This window comes from Bos indicus, chromosome 19 (assembly GCF_029378745.1).
Source record: "Bos indicus isolate NIAB-ARS_2022 breed Sahiwal x Tharparkar chromosome 19, NIAB-ARS_B.indTharparkar_mat_pri_1.0, whole genome shotgun sequence".
NCBI classification, from domain to species: domain Eukaryota; kingdom Metazoa; phylum Chordata; class Mammalia; order Artiodactyla; family Bovidae; genus Bos; species Bos indicus.
In genome coordinates, this window is record NC_091778.1 from 9,923,928 (window position 1) to 9,940,838 (window position 16,911).

At 58.9% G+C, this 16,911-nt stretch overlaps 1 protein-coding gene across 4 annotated transcripts in view; it reads right to left on the bottom strand.

The window, feature by feature from the left end:
- Positions 1–2,410: 2,410 nt before the first annotated feature.
- The window catches only part of CUEDC1 (CUE domain containing 1), an 89,673-nt gene continuing 75,172 nt past the window's right edge, over positions 2,411–16,911 (bottom strand). For 2 of the 4 annotated variants that reach the window (XM_070772505.1, XM_019981460.2), the window contains exons 4-11: positions 14,309–14,435; positions 13,398–13,590; positions 12,236–12,319; positions 10,409–10,480; positions 9,565–9,658; positions 8,428–8,486; positions 6,595–6,665; positions 2,411–3,874 (exon numbers count right to left, since the gene is read on the bottom strand). In XM_070772505.1, the coding sequence (XP_070628606.1) occupies positions 6,598–6,665; positions 8,428–8,486; positions 9,565–9,658; positions 10,409–10,480; positions 12,236–12,319; positions 13,398–13,590; positions 14,309–14,435 (697 nt within the window). In that variant the 3' untranslated portion in view covers positions 2,411–3,874; positions 6,595–6,597. The other 2 variants (XM_070772508.1, XM_070772506.1) reach the window with 2 other exon arrangements.

The window sequence follows — 16,911 nt, forward strand, 5'->3', positions numbered from 1 at the left end:
GAAATGCTGACTGTTTCTGTTACTAAAACCAGACAAAGGATGCTAATAGCTGATTTTCGGGCATGCTGTTGGAAAGGCTTTGAAGCAGGTGGACCTTTCGGCACTCTCCAAACTGCATTTATGCAAGGGTTCTTAGTCTTACCACCTGTTCCCCCACCGGAGTGTATCGCTTAGTGTTCAGGCACCAGCTCGGAGTTCCACTGAAAGTGAAAGTGAAATTCACTCAGTTGTGTCTGACTCCTTGGAATTCTCCAGGCCAGAGTACTGGAATGGGTAGCTGTTCGCTTTGCCAGGGGATCTTCCCAACCCATGGATCGAACCCACGTTGCGGACAGATTCTTTATCAGCTGGGCCACCAGGGAAGCTGCCTGGGTTCAAATTCAGGTAGTACCACTTACTGAATAAGGACCTGATCATCTCTGTGCTCCAGTTTTCCTGATCTGTGAAATGGAAGTATTAATACTGACTTCATAGCATAGTTGTGTGATAAAATAATGTGAACAAAGCACCCCAGGAGTGACTGACATACAGTAAACACTGATAAGCAGCTCTCAGCATCATCATTTCACATTGTGCCTTTTTCACAGCTCTCAGCATCATCATTTCACATCGTGCCTGTCTTTTGCAAACCAAGTTCTCCTGTGTTTCCTGCAACCTCCCAACCTTCCAGCAGGTGCCTCAGGACACGAGAGAGGGGCTTCCCTGGCAGCTCGGTGGTAAAGAATCCGCCTGCCAATGCAGGAGACGTGCATTCAATCCCTGGTCTGAGAAGATCCCACGTGCCTTGGAGCAACTAAGTCCGGGTGCCACTCTACTGAGCCTGCGCTCTAGAGCCTGGGAGCCACAACTCCTGAGCCCAGCGTGCCACAACTGCTGAGGCCCGTGCACCCTAGAGCTCACGTTCTGCAATGTGAAGCCCATGCACTGCGACTAGAGAGTAGCTCCCGCTCACAGAAACTAGAGAAAACCCTGCATAACAGCAAAGACCCAGCACAGCCAGAAGTAAACACGTGAGCCCAGAGGGAGGCTGAGACCCCGCTGTGGTCATCAACAGCCTAGTTCTTCTGGGCACAGGACTCCCTAGTCCCGTGAGCTCCTCTCAAGCTGGGACTGAGCCCCGAGGACAGCAAAGCATAAAAAGTGGGAGGGACTCTGGTTGGACCAAAGTCCAGATACTCGGGCTCATTTTTGCAGAATATAAATCTGCAGGCACCACCTTGTGGACACCAAGAGCCCAGAACCCACAGATGAACAGAATGGAAAGGTAGATGGCTAGGGCAGTCACCTCGCCCAGCCTGACTCTTTCCTGGGTCTCTATATACTGTTCAGCCAGGAGGAACTCCTCATGGAGCAGGGCCTGGTAAGCTTTCTTTGCCTTTGTCAGCAAAGTGATGTCTCTGCTTTTTAATATCCTGTCTAGATTTGTCATAACTTTTCTTCCACAGAGCAAGTGTCTTTTAGTTTCCTCTTGGTTTGCTGAGGTCCAGGTTCAACTTCCCAGGTGGCACAGTGGTCAGGAATCCCTCTGCCAATGCAGGAGATGAGAGACGAGGGTTTGACGCCTGGGTCAAGGAGATCCCCTGGAGTAGGAAATGGCAACCCGCTCCAGTACTCTTGCCTGGAAAATTCCATGGACAGAGGAGCCTGGCTGGCTACAGTCCACAGAATCACAGAGTAGGACACAGCTGAGCACAGAAACTCCAGGTCTGTCTGGGGCATCAGTGGGTATGTCCATCTAGGAGACCACCTTCATCTACCTGGGCTGGGGGTAGGGCAGGGGTCTGAGCAGAATCTTTTCTTAGGGGAGGCAGGAGGGAGCTGCATTGTTTATCCAGAAGAAAGGCTACTGAACTCCAACACAGCATTGGGGGAGACTTGGCCTGGGTGACTCGGAGCCCAGAATCAAGATATGTGTGGTTGAAGCCACAAGGAGGCCCACCGCTCAATACCAGGAAGAACTTTTTAACCTTGAGAACGGCTCTGTCTGAAAAGGGCACCAGCTCCCTCCTTGGGCAATTAGCGCCCTGGCCCGGAAGGCAGTAGGGAGAAAGCCAGAGAGATTTGAATTAGAAGATCTCTTCGGGCACTTTGAAGTCTGAGATTGCACATTCCCGCAGCCCCAGGCGGCCGATACTCTGGCAGCTTTCTGTTTGTTTAGGGAGGTGATCAGCCGGAGCTTCTGCAACAGACTGTTGGCAAGCGGTTTACCTTCCCAGGCAGACAGGAAAGCAGGCAGCCCAGCAGGCGGGCGAGGCTGTGGTGCGACACGGGTGTCACCGGGCCCCTGGGAGGCCGCGCCCCGGGCCTGCGTGAGCTGCGGGTGCGCCAGGCCGGCGGCCCCGGGGCGCGGGGTGCCCGAGGGTGCTGGGGGTGCGGGGAGGAGAAGAGGGTCAGCCCAGGCGCCGTCAAGTCAGAGCACCAAGAGGACACCAAGTCTTTATTACACCAATTCCTACGAAACAGCTCCAGGAAAAAACCCACACGGAGGAGGAGAGACAGAACTAACAAAGTCACACACATGGAGTGGGGTTCCCCCTCTACTGTGCGGGGGCTGTGGGGGATTGGTGGGGAGCCGAAGGGCAACCGCACTTCCGCGGGACAGGGAGGCGGCCAGGGTCTCCCCAGGGCACTGCGTGGGGCACGCCAGGCCCTTTTTATCTCAGGGTGACTTGTGGTCACCCAGCCCCAGCGGGCCTGGCGTCTCCTCTCAACGCCCCAACGCTGTGCAGCTGGGAGGGCTCCCCGCTCCAGCTGGGGCCTCTTACCCGCCCAGGCTTCCCCCAGGTCAGCGCACCCCCGTCTCCAGGCGGGGGGGGGGGGGGGGGGGGGGCGGTGCCACAGAGGCGGGGCTGGCCGCCCCCCAGCCCTCCCGCTGGCAGTGGCTGGTGCTGGCTCAGGTCCGTAGGTCCCTTGTTCACCTGGCCGTTCATCTTGTCACTCTTGGCAAGGGGCACCCAGCACGCCCTTGTGGCCCGGGGCTGCAGGCCGGCTGGCAGCCTCTTCTTCGTGCCCCCCAGTCCCACACCTTCCCGGGGTTACCAAGGAACTGACCGCTGCCCACCCGGAGGCAGCAGAACTTCTAGTCCAGATGGGGGCTCAGCGCTGCTGGACAGGGGCTGCAGGATCCCGTCCAGAAAAGGCTTTTTGCCTTCTGACTGAAGACCCCCCACCCCCCGCTAGAATCCTCCAGCTCCAGGGTGGCCTGTCTCCGGGTCCCTCTGAGGATCCTTGCCAGTCCCCAACGGAGGCAGCAAGGAGCCCATAAAGAGCAGGTGGCACATATGGCTCTGCAGGGCCCGTCACCCCTCAGACAGGGCTCCAGGGACAGTCCAGGGCTCTGTGCAGAGGAGGGGCACGGGCCAGCGCCCCTGGGGGAAGGCTGAAAGGCAGGAGGCCACGGGGATGAAGGGCCCCAGGTGCCCAGAGGGAGCTGGGATGAGGCGGGGGGTCAGGCCGTGTCTGTGGTCTCTCCTGCAGGACAGGAGGGAGGCAGGGGCTCCACCCTCAGGCCAAGAAGGCTCTGGTAGGATCATCCTCCCCTTTTGGGTATTCCCACCTTGCCTGCTTTCTGTTTTGTTGGGTTTTCTTTTTCTTTTTTTAACAGAAGAGGGGTTAGCTCCTGTATTTCCATCCATTCCCCTTAGAACAGGCCGGTTACAGAGGCGCTGCGGTTGGCTGCTGCCTCCACCCTCCTCCCTTCCTGCAATCACAGCGGGCAACTCGGAAGTTCTGAGTCCCTTGGAAAGTGGCAGTGGCTGGGCTGGACTGTGGCCAGAGAATCACCGGGCCTCAGAACTCAAGCACCATCTGCCCGACGGCAGCTGGGATGCCTCCGCCGGTCGGATCGTCCCCGGCAAGGAGGAACTGCTGGTATCTGGAAGGAGAGAGGGATGGGAGAGGTCTTTTTCAACGGAGCCCCGTGGTCTTCCGTCATCACTAGTTCCTGGAGAGATTGTCTGGGGCAGAAGCTTCTAAAGACAGGGGCCCTCTCCTTCCCCCAGGGACTCTGTGTCAGCCTCGGAACTTGGGCTGGGGTCACATGCGCCAATCCAAGGTCCTAGAAACATCCCAACATGCAAACCAGGGGCCTCCGGCCGCTAGACGTGGAGTAGGGGTCTGAAACGCCTGGTGGATGTGAAGCTTCTGTCTGTAGAGGGCTGAGAACCGTGCCAGCTGCCTGACCTCTTCTGTGACCAGACGCAGCGGGAACTCAGCAGAACTACACGGAACTACACCCAGGGCGCTTGTAGGGGTAGAAACAGCAAAATGGGGCTGGAACTTGGTGGGACCCCACACCAAGCCAAGGAGCCTTTACAAGGAAGAACCATTCAGACAGCGAGGGAGAGACGGGGCTCAAGAGGCGTCCTGGTGATGGCTGAGAGAGCAAGGGCAGGGAAGAGCCCACAGCGGTGAGCCAGGTGACGAGAGTCTGCAGGGTGGTGATGAGAGGGATAAAGAGAAGTGGAGGGGGGACGTCAGGAGGAGGGGACCGTCTGGCTTCAGTGAGTGGACAGCCGAGGCCAGGAAGACTGTGGTGGGCACAGTGGGGGCTGTGGACAGATCTGGAGAACCAACACGGAGAGTCAGGCTTTGGAGCCAACCGCACACGAGTGTTGCCATCAGAGGCTGGTGGCACGGCTGGGAGAGTAGGGCGTAGGGAGACTTTGAGGGGGGTCAAGGGCAGAGCTGCCAGGAGCACTGGGGGCCCAAAGGCACACAGAGAAGCAACAGCAGAGAGAAAGGGGGCCCAAGATTGCTGGGGCCACAGGAGGCCGCGGGGAGACAATGGGCACAGCAGGCAGAAGACAGCACCAGCGGCGGATTGGTCAAAGGCCCCCGAGAAGGCGGGTGACCGTGAGTCAATCTGGGGGTTGGGGGGTAGCCAACCCAGCGGGGCGAAGGAGGGTGCGGCTTCTCTGCAGGTCAGGTGGCTCGAAGCAACATGGGAAGCAGGGGGACATAGGCTTGTGGACGGAGCTAGAAAGGGAAAAGGTGGGCTACTCAGGAGAGAAATAAGTGGTGAGCAAGCTCCTGACAGGGGGTGGCTCTGGGCCACGGGGAAGGACGTGGCAGTAACATTGTGTGGGAGGGGGTCCTTCCCCTGGCTGGGTTTTTTTTTCCCCCAGCATTCCAGAGGACAGGGACGCGTGGCTGCAGTCACACGGGTGAGGAAAGCCTCAGAGCACAGTGGGGGTTGAAGGTGCCTTGATGGAGGGTGTAGTGGCGAGTCAACTGGACGTGAAGGCCAGAGGCCCAGGATGAGGACAGAGTGCCCCGTACTGTCCCTGGCTGCGTCCCCCACTCTCTGGGACCAGCACAGCAATCGGGGCAGGGTGGGCAGGCGGCCTCGTGACAGGGGGAGGGGCTGGAGGCGGGACCGGGTCCTGAGCTCTGGGGGAGGCGTCTGCAACCCCTGTCCCTCCCCAGGGATGGTCCTGGGGGCGGCCGGGGCATCCCCTGTTCTCCCCCGGGGGTGGTCCTGGGGGAGGTGTCAGCATCCCCTGGTCCTCCCTGGGGATGGTCCTGGGGGAGGTGTCAGCATCCCCTGGTCCTCCCCGGGGATGGTCCTGGGGGAGGTGCTGGCATCCCCTGGTCCTCTCCTGGGGATGGTCCTGGGGAGGCGTCAACATCCCCTGGTCCTCCCCTGGGGATGGTCCTGGGGGAGGTGCTGGCATCCCCTGGTCCTCTCCTGGGGATGGTCCTGGGGGAGGTGCTGGCATCCCCTCTCCCTGGGGACAGTCCTGGGGGCAGCGGCATCCCCTGTCCTCCCCGGGGGCGGTCCTGGGGGAGGCGTTGGCATCCTCTGTCCCTCCCCGGGGGTGGTCCTGGGGGCGGTGTCGGCATCCCCTGGTCCTCCCCCAGGGGTGGTCCTGGGGGTGGTGTCGGCATCCCCTGGTCCTCTCCTGGGGGTGGTCCTGGGGGTGGTGTCAGCATCCCCTGGTCCTCTCCTGGGGGGATGGTCCTGGGGGAGGCGTTAACATCCCCTGGTCCTCCCCCAGGGGTGGTCCTGGGGGTGGTGTCGGCATCCCCTGGTCCTCTCCTGGGGGGATGGTCCTGGGGGAGGCGTTAACATCCCCTGGTCCTCCCCCAGGGGTGGTGTCGGTATCCCCTGGTGCTGGGACACACAGGAAAAGAAGAAGAAAACCAGCCTGCAGGCCCAGGGCTCCCGCCAGAGACAGAGCTGCCTTGAGAGGGGCCATCTCCTCATCGCCTCCACCACTGAAGCCCAAGCTGGCATGCGGAGACGTGGTGTGGCTCCGGCCGGGGTGAAGCCAGAATCTCAGCTTTTCTCACGCTGTTCTTAGAATGCTCTGTGCGTCCTGGACTTTATTCTCAACCGTGCTGTCAACTACTCAAGGTCAAAGCTGGTTTTTCTTTTCCTGTTCCTAGCATCTGGCACAGGCAGGTGTGATTATCTTTTGTCCAATGAATAAATAATGGAGAAAATGCAAACCACAAGCTCCCCTGTCACAACACCCAGGGGAAGAAGCCGGGCCCTGCAGCATCTAGGTGCCTGAGCCTGCCGCCCCCACCCTGTGGAGACAGCCAGGGCGTGCAGCCGGCAGTCCTGGGGAGAGTGGCCCCAGGCCTTACCTCCTACTGCCCTTCCTTGAGCGCCTCCTCCACCGTGGGCACCTCCTGTCGCCTCCCCCGGAAGTCTTCATCTGAAAAGCAGAGGAAAGGACCTCAGCCTCCCCTCTGCACAGCCTCGCTCAGGCACATCCCCCAGGCTGGGGAGGATGGCTGACCCTGCTCTCTGCGCTGCGGTGGCTGAAGCACATGCTGACCCCTGGGGACCTGGGGAGAGGCTACAGACGAGGGGTCAGGACCCCTGCCCGCTGGTCTGTCTTCATCTCTGAGCTCGGAGAACTCAAGGTCTTCCCTGTTTCCTCATCTATAAAATGAGATGGGGGACAGGGGACTGTCCCGATGACCTCCAAGGCCCTTCTAGCCCTTGTTTAGGATATCTCCTGACCACCAAAGGGCCCTCCTTCTCTGGGGCACCAGAACCAGGGCCCAGCTGTGGGCCCAAGGAGGTCTGAGGCGGTGTCTTCTGGCCCACAGGCCACTGGGAGGGCCTGAATGGAGGCAGAAAGGCCTCTGGGCCCCAACACCAAGACTGCCCGGAGCATGGTTCTCAAGGTGAGGTCCTTCCACGCAGTTGAGCTTGTCTGTCCCCTCACACCCAAGAGAATATTCCCCAGAAGCATCACCCGGCTCTTTGTGCTCCAGGTAAAGATCTAGGTGGAGATGTGGCTGGGCCCCCTTTCAGAAGTGAAAGGAAAGGAGAGGCAATGTGAACCACGTTCAGTTCAGTCGCTCAGTCGTGTCCGACTCTGCAACCCCATGGACTGCAGCACGCCAGGCCTCCCTGTCCATCACCAACTCCTGGAGTTCCCCCAAACTCATGTCCATCCAGTCGGTGATGCCATCCAACCATCTCATCCTCTGTCGTTCTCTTCTTCGCCTGCCTTCAATCTTTCCCAGCATCAGGGTCTTTTCCAATGAGTCTTCTCCAACACCACAGTTCAAAAGCATCAATTCTTCTGTGCTCAACTTTCTTTATAGTCCAATTCTCACATCCATAAATGACTACCACAGCTTTGACTAGATGGACCTTTGTTGGCAAAGTAATGTCTCTGCTTTTTAATATACTGTCTAGGTTGGTCATAGTTTTTCTTCCAAGGAGCAAGTGTCTTTTAGTTTCATGGCTACAATCACCATCTGCAGTGATTTTGGAGCCCAAAAAAATAGTCTGTCACTGTTTCCACTGTTTCCCCATCTATTTGCCATGAAGTGATGGGACCGGATGCCATGATCTTAGTTTTCTGAATGTTGAGTTTTAAGCCAGCTTTTTCACTCTCCTCTTTCACTTTCATCAGGAGGCTTTTTAGTTCTTCTTTGCTTTCTGCCATAAGGGTGGTGCCATCTGCATATCTGAGGTTATTGATATTTCTTTCGGAAATCTGGATTTCAGCTTGTGCTTCCTCCAGCCCAGCGTTTCTCATGATGTACTCTGCATATAAGTTAAATAAGCAGGGTGACAATATACAGCCTTGACGTACTCCTTTCCCAATTTGGAACCAGTCTGTTGTTCCATGTCCAGTTCTAACTGTTGCTTCTTGACTTGCAAAGAGGTTTCTCAGGAGGCAGGTCAGGTGGTCTGGTATTCCCATCTCTTGAAGAATTTTCCAGTTTGCTGTGATCCACACAGTCAAAGGCTTTGGTGTAGTCGATAAAGTGGGACCAAGTTGGGGGGACCGATTTCTTTGGGTCAGCTACCCACCAACCCTGATACGTGTCCCGTAGTTAGGAGCCCCTGCCCTAACAGGTTGGGTTCACCTGTGAAACACCCAGGCCCTACTCTTGGAGGACTACCCATCATGGCAACTCAAAGCTCTAGCCTCCCTGCCCTCTCTACCTTACCATAAGCATGGCCCTCCACATCATCCAGGAGATTGGCTGTTGATGCCGCAGCCCCCAGCCTGCCGGGCCGTTCAGGAAAACTGTCCCAGGGGTCGGTGGGCACTGCTTTGGGGCTCCCAGGCCTCCCCACTCCCTGGCCCTGGCCTTGGCCTTCTACCTCCCAGCCAGAGCTAAGGAGGCCTCCCTCATACCAGCCTTATCCCCTGACAATGCCCCAATACCTCCCACAGGCTCCTTTTATGGAGGTCAACTGAGTAGCCAGGCCCTGACTCTCTCACCCGGCTCTCATCTCTGGGGACAACTTTCTTTCTGTTCTCCTTTGGCTGCTGTGGTGGCTCAGAGGGTAAGGAGTCTGCCTGCAATGCGGGAGACGTGGGTTCGACCCCTAGGGAAGATCCCCTGGAAAAGGAAATGGCAACCCACTCCAGTATCCTTGGGCTTCCCTGTTGGCTTAGCTGGTAAAGCATCTGCCTGCAATGCAGGAGACCTGGGTTCGATCCCTGGGTTGGGAAGATCCCCAGAGAAGGGAAGGGCTACCCACCCCAGTATTCTTGCCTGGGAAATCCCATGGACGGAGGAGCCTGGCGGGCTACAGTCTATGGGGTCACAAAGAGTCGCTCATGAATGAGCGATTTCACTTCTTCACTTCACTTAGCCGCTCAGCATCTAATATCCTGGGCCCTGTCTAATGAGCATGGGTGGGAATCTGGGTAAAATTGTGGAAGGCTGTATTTTTACTGGAGGAACTAAGAGTGAGAAGGCAGGACCAACATCTGTGAAATGAGAAGATGGGAAGGTCTGTGGAGCAATTCAACTTAAGAAATCAGGGAAAGGTTTGCTGATTTAGATGGAAGAACCAAGTTTTCTCCCAAGATGACCCCAGAGCAGAAGTTAAAAAGTGGTAGGACAACTTCTGAGCCCACAACGGGTTGACACTGGCCTGCTCCCCATGCCAGGGGTGGGGTGGGGGTGTCAAGAAATGACACCCAGAGATAAGGCTCCCCGTGGAGACGGCAGGGGCGCGGGAAGGCCCGTCCCACTCCTGGGGGGGGCGTGGCCCGAAGGAGCACAGCGCGGGGTTCCGTGCCCTAGGCATCCACCGGCACTGCTGCCCAGTGCCAGGCTGGACAAGGATACGACTGATGCTTCAGCAAGTGTTTCCTCTTTGACTTCCTCATCTTGGTCTTCTCCGAGAAGGCCCTGGCCAGCTCAAACAGCTTCCTCCGGGTGGCTGGGGACAAAGAGACCTGTGAGCCGGCAGTCCCCAGGACCTGGGCAGGCTGGTGGGGGGGTTACTGCAGGGGCAGCTCAGGCCACTGAGAGCACGAGCAGGGCCAGCCGCCTGCAGCGGAGATCTGGGTGCTCCTCCTGGCCCCGCTGGGACAGACAGCCATGCATCTGGGCTTTCTCTCTGGCCACCTCCCCGTCTTCCCCCGTCCACCTCCAGAGCTGGCTCTGGGATGTCCATGACGAATCCGAGACTCTCTCTGAAATGGGGCCTGAGGGCATGGCAGCCTCATTCACGCATGGCTGTGTCTGTGGGGACAGAAGGGGATGTGAAGGCGTGCCCAGGCTGGCGGGACTCCACGGGAAGAGGCCACTGACCCGGCGGGCCTCCCACTCACAGAAAGTGGACCGAGCTTGGCTTCCCTACTCGGTTGGCCCTGGCCAAGCAGTAACCTCAAAGCACAGAGAATGTGAACTCTAAAGTGGGGTAGGGTGGGGTGGGGAGGTCGTCCCAGTACAATATTATTTTTCTGCAGACAGCTGGGTCAAGAGGATTTAAAACTTAATTTATATCCAGACTCAGCTGCACAGGGAAGTGAGGCAGGGAAGCGGAGGGAGCCAGTCAGTGATTAAAATGTCACTTTGGTTCACCAAGAATCAGCGGGCATTAACAATGCCAGGTGGCTCCCTCCCCTCCCAGGAAGCCACAGGCCTGTTTGGGAACAGCTGGGGAGGGGGCATGGGCCAGACTCACATTTTCCCATGTGTTTCAACTTGTCCCTGAATAAGGCATCTTCAGACACAGCAGGGCTGGCATCGCTGTTTCCTGGAAGGGGGAAGACATCGCTGAGGGCCAGCTGGAGAGCGACAGTGCCCTGGTCGAGGCCCGAGGCGGTGGGTCAGGACTGTCTCCCCAGCACAGGGGCTCAGCCCCACCCTCCTCCCTAATCCCGAGGGAGCTTCAGGCAGGGAGTCACTCTAGGCTTCAACGAGCATTTGCTTCCTTCCTCATCCAAGTCTCACTTTCCCCTTTTCTGTAAAAACTATGTGTGGAGGGCTGGCTCCCAACTGTCTGCTCCTCTGACCGCTTTGTGTCCCGTGAAGGCTCTTTGGGAGCTTGAAATCAGCTGTGACTGGAGTGTTCACACCACGGAAGCTACCAGATGCTAGGCACCGGGACCTCCCCCACACCCCTACAGGCTGTTCAAAGTTCACGCGCACGTGGCCGGCCGGCCTGCATCCTGACGCGGTGTGAGAATTAACACGGCAGTGGAAGGAGGCTCAGGGCACACAGCAGGCCCCCACCGTGGGGATGCCCTTCTCCCCTGGCCAGGGTCCACCTCTCCATGACTCCCCCAGACACGGAGCTTCTGACTCGTTAGGCCATCAGCAGGAACGAGAATGGGGCGAGTCCCTAAGTCAGAACCCAGCCGGCCGGCCGGAGTCTCTCGGATCACTCAGCACCCACCTGGGTCCCTCACGGCCCTCCTAAGGTCCCCACGCTAATCCCGAGTCACCTTGTCCACTAAGTCCCTGTGAGTCATTCTGATCCATCTCAGCCATCCCGGTGTCTATGGTTAATTCGGGATCAAGGACATGCGGCTGCCGTTAAACCCCCCACTGCACATCTGGTGGGGCCTAAGCTCCCAGCCTGTTGCTTATGAATCAGTTCCACGGGATTTTCTTTCTCCGGGCTGGGATCAACTGAGTTCCCCCTCCTTCTGCCCCCCTCCCCCACTCCACCACTCAGTGCAAGATCTGTTTGGGGCAAAAGCTGCACATTCTTCCTCTGAGGCGGGAGGCCCATGTGTGCATGGTGGGCACCGGCTGACCAGGGCCACTGTACATACACACAGAATCCAGATGTTGAGAGTGGAACCGGGGCTCTCGAGGGGTTCCCAGCTCCAGCTCCACCCCCATCCGTGCAACCCAGTAGCCTGCCGTCCACCCTGGGCCCTCCTTCAGCCACTTGGGCAATTCCTGCTTCTTCACCGTCTTGTATATGAAACTTTAAAAATTCTCTTCCTCCAATACTAAGGCAGGGCCTGGCCTGGGGGGAGATATTCCCCAGCTACCGAATGAATGAATGAACCTTCCCCAGATGGATCCTCCCTGTCCCCCAGCATGTGCTTGCTATAATTAACAAGTGTGTCCTCCGCTTTGCTGGTTCGGGCTCCCTGTTTCTTAGAGGCATCTCCTGCACTCCCCACAAGACCATAAGCTCCCCCAGGGCAGTGCCTGGGTCTCTGAGTCCCTTGCCACCCCCGGCACCCGATGGGACATTATGTGGTGTGCTGTGTCCCATTCTTGCCCAGGCTCCAAGCGCCTCTAAGGAGTGGAGCCAGTCTGCAGGCAGGCCCCAGGTGAGGGCTCCAGCAGCCGCCGGGTTGGCAGGAACCAGGGCTGCCGAGTGGAGGGCCCGGCTCACCCCTCAGGGCGAATGCTGATAGGGCAGAACCATCCTCTGCAGCCTGTTCCCCACCCTCTCTCCAAACTCCAAATATGCAGACACCCCTGGGCTGTGAGCCCCCTACACCCTCCAGGCCTCTCTCTCTCTCTCTCTCAGGCAAGGGAAGGTTACCTGGGACAGGAGAGGGAAAGTCAAAGTCATTTCCCACGGCCACGCTGCTGGATGTAGATTTCTGGGACTCGTATTTCAGTCGATCTGGAAAAGGTCCACAGTCTGGTCAGGGGAGCTAGCTCCCACCTGGGGCCACCTGAGCTGAGAGGTGGTTGGAGGCCAAACCCTGAGAATCACCCCCCGCCACAACACACACACACACACACACACACACACACACACACACGTGCACACGTGACACCTATGGGTTCTCAAAGAACCAGAACTCTCAAAGACACAGAAAGCACTGCCCTGACAACTGCCTGGAATGTCAGAGTGTCAAAATCAAGAGGCCCGTGAGAAACTGGATCGTCCAGCCCTTCATCTAAAAGGAAAGGCCTGGAGACTCCCACCAGCATCTTTACTGCGGAGCTGGGGCCAGCCTTCGGCTCCTGTCCCAGGCCAGACGTTCCCCTGCACACCATGCTTCTGACCAAAACACACTGCTAGTCACACACACCTGTACGCACAACACCCCTCTCCCACAGGCCCCTCGCTGTACGCCACCCCCTTCCCACTCTAAAGGGGGAAGGCAGCCAGGCTCGGGGGAGTAGGATCCTTGGCCCAGAGACAACCCCAACATACGCAAACCCTCCAGAGGCCCTGCTCTAATGTCCTTTGCTCAGGGAGGAATGCACCCTGGCACCCACCTACACAGTCCCTCTACTGCTGGAGCTCCAGTCACACAGGGCAGACACCAGCGCCTGGCACAGAGCAGAAATGTGGGAGGGACAAGGAGGGGCAGAGCCCAGAGGGCGCCCCGCTCTCCCGCTAAGTCCTGGTGACTCCGGTCCCTGTGAGCAGAACTCTGCTTCCTACGCGGCACTAATGATAAAGAACCTGCCTGCCAGTACAGGGAACGTGAGAGACGCGGGTTCCATCCCTGGGTCGGGGAGATCTCCTGGAGGAGGGCATGGCAACTCACTCCAGTATGAATCCCATGGACAGAGGAGCCTGGCGGGCTACAGTCCATGTGGTTGCAAAGAGCACGACCTGACTGAGTGACTAACACTTTCACACTTTCACCTGGACAACTCAGACCTCCAGCTCAGAGCCCCAGGCTAAAGCCGACATGGCCCTGCCTTAGCCCCAGCGAGGCTGCAGCACCCCCCCAGGGCACCACCTCTCTCCAGGGCGAGCAGGAAGTCGCGGTTGCGCTGCAGCTCCTTCATGAACTCCTCGTTCTGCAAGAAGAGCGCAATCCTCTCGTCCTCCAGGTACTGCTTCCAGCGGCTCTCCTGGTCCCGGGGCTCAGGCCCTGCCGCGGGGGGCAGGCTTCCCTCCGTGCTCGCGAGCTTGGAGCCCCTGGAGGTGGCCTGAGGAAGGGAGCAAGCATGTGGACCGCCTACTCACAAGGGCGCGCGCTGCGCCAACACCCATGCACACCGAGGGTACACGTGTCCTTCCCAGGATGCTGCGGCCACGCCCTGTGGCCAGGACCTCCTCTACCCAGATCGAGTTGTTAGCCGAGACTCAACAGACCAGAGCCCTCTGTGCTGAGAAAGCATCAGGGGCTTAAGAACTACCCCCCACCTCCCCAGCTTGGCACCTTGGACCTTCCCACCAAAACCTTTGTCAAAACCTGAATAGTCCTGAAGAGTGATCTTCAAATAGCTCAGGGTCCCCATACTCATACTTTGCTTGTCCTGGCCATCTCAGAGGAGACTGCTTGCAAGGGCCAGCGTCTGGGGAGAAGCACCCTGGCCCTTTCCCCGGGGAAGGAAGGAAGGAAGGAAGGAAGGAAGGAAGGAAGGAAGGAAGGAAGGTGCTCTGCCTTTCTGCCACTGAATGATTCCCCACCCCTGCCCCTGCCCACCTCCTGCCAGCCTAGGGTGATGCCGGTCGTCAAAGAGCATCCTCAGGGCGGTCCCCTTCCTGAACAGAAGGGGAAAGCTTACAGGCCCCGATGGGGAAGGAGGCTTTTGGTTCAGCCTTCTTTCCCTACCACCCCAGGGCTTAAACGTCAGGGAGGGTCAGTGACTGGCGCTAACACAGAGACGCTGCACAGGCTGGGAGCGGGAGGACCCCTGTTACCTGTATGCTGTCCAGCTGCTGGGGCAGGATGCGGAGAAAGTCTTCGGGGAGGTTTCCCAACAGTGGGGGGTTCCAGTTTCGGTAACGCCTCTGGCTGGAAGGGGGTGCAGAGCCCAGCACGTCGATGCTGGAGGGCGACAAGTGAGGATGAGGAGGGAACAGTCAGGCCCACACACAGGTGTCCCAGCCCATCACCCCGGGATCCTACTCAGAATGGCACCCATGCGCCCAAGCTTCCAGCTGCCTCCAGCACAGAGGCCCAGCCCTCTAGCTCCCCTCTCAGCCAGGCCTTGGCTCACCCCTCGCCTCTGGGCCTGGATGCCACTGTGCCACACACTCACTGCTTCCAGCCACCCAGTGTCTGCAAGGTCTCTGGGCCTAGGGGCTTCCCCGGCAGTCCAGGGGCTACGACTTCACCTTCCAATGCAAGGGTGCAGGTTCGATCCCTAGTCAGGGAGGTAAGATGCCACATGTATCTTGGCCAAACAAACAAACAAAAGGTCTTTGGGCCTAGAGAGGTCTGCATTCGCAGAGCTCATGTTGGGTGTTGTGGATCTGGACATGGATGCAGGGGTCACAGCCCTTCAGCCTTCTGTCTCTAGCATCCAGGATAATACGAGCTCCTGGGTGCTGAGTGACAGGTGTGTTCCAGGGAACAGACACCCAGGGTGGCTGACAGCCCAGCCCTCCCCAATGTCGGTTTGCTGGGATTGGGAGACATGGGGACACCAGGGTCCCTAGAGGGCAAGCAGACCCAGGCTCCAGACCTGGTGGGTGGTCCCGGGGAGACCATATCCCCTGTGGGGCTTTCCCCTCATCTGCAAACCGCTGCCGCCCTGCCCAGGTGTGTGGGAGCCCCTCACGAGGCTGCCTTGAACAGCAAGCTGGAAAGGCACGTGGAGGGTGGGACCGGCAGGGGCTGCTCTCCTGGCCGCAGGCAGAGGCCACAGCGGGAGGGGGAATAGGAAGGGGGCCTTGGGCACGTGCCCGCCCTGACCCCCGGCCTCCCGCCCCGCCGTCCCGGCCCGAGGGCGGCCTGGGGCCGGGCCAGGAGCTCCCCACAGCTCCCCGGCGGCCTGCAGCGTGGCAACCGCAGAACACGTGTTCTGCTGAATCAGGGAAATGACACACAGCGACGGCAGGCCAGGGCCGGGGGCGGTGGGGGCCGCTCTCGTGGGGCCGGCTTTGATTTGGTCTCCAGCTCCAGGAATCCCGCCCGCCCACTCACTGGAGGGGAGCTTTTCCGGGCTGCCACTGACGATGGAAATAACTTCCTTTCCTTTTCTATTTTGGGCGGGTGGCCTGGCGGCCCAGGGGGAAGGGCGGGGGTGGCAGCAGACAGGATAACAAGCTGCTAAGTGCGTGGTGGGAGCGCAGCTCCAGACGGCAGCCAGGGAACCCCGGGCCCCTCTCGCCGTTCCAGGGGGCGGGCGGGGGGGCGGCCTGCATCACAGCCCGGGACTCCGAATCCCGGGCACATTTTCTGCTCCATCACTCCTCTGCCTCCCGACAGAGTTGGCAAATTCATTTTGCTCCAAGGGCCAGACCATCCCCCACCCCCCACTCCAGCACCCTGGAGCAATCGCCTCCAGCCTCACTACCCTTCCTGTGGCTTTAGGGTCCTCACTGGGCCATGAGTGCCCACCCCAACTCAACCACACCCAGAGTTACCCAGGAAAGCCCTGGAGAGCGCCCCAGAGTTGTAGCTGGCTCCCTGTAAACGTTTGTTACTGAGTACCCAAGTGGGGAGGGGGACAAGGAGCTGGAGGCTGAGGGTCCCTGGATGCTAGGCCCATGGTCCTGGAGGAGGGGCCGGGCCGAGTCCCCTGCCCTGGCTCGGGCTGAAATGAGGTCAGCCCACAGCTGCAAGAACCAGGGGGGGCCCTGAGCACAGGCGGCCCAGGCAACTCCATTGTGGTCAGAAAGGAATGTCAGAAATGAGCTGAGAGGCAAATGAAAACTTCCAAGGCTGTAATTTCAACAGAAGAACAGCAGGTGGCCTGTGAGGAGGGTGCTGGGGCTTCAGAGCTAGTCTCATTCAGGAGAAAGAGGCAAGGACAGGCTGCGGGAAGGAAAGGAGAGGGAAGGCTGGGAAGGCTCTTCTGGCCCAGAGTTTCTGCCTCTGCACGCAGAACTAGAACTCCAAGTGCCAACAGACTCAGACCCCCAGGCTTACCCAAAGAATATCAGAGCCCAGAAGGATTTCAGCGACAAGCCTTCCAAGCAAGATTTCTGGTAAAGGCAAGGAGGCCCAGATGGGGTCGGGCCTGTCACCAGGCACACAGATCATCCTGGTGAAACCTGGGCCCAGGGATCCCAGCATTCCCTGCCTCTCTGCACCCCAGCAGCTCCCAAACCCTGCTCCACCTTTGGTCTCAAAGGCAGTCCAGTGCCTGGAGGTGGCAGAAAGGAGCCAGGCCATTCCTGACCCCCCACCCTCCCCCAACTCAACTCTGATTGCCCCCAGCAGCCAGAAAGAGATGCTTAAAACACTAACATGATCCCGCCACCCTCGTGCTTGAACCCCTGGGTGCAGGATAAGGTCAGAGCTCCTTGGAGGACCCACGAGGGCTTCCTCTGTCTGCCGGCCTCTCAGACTCACC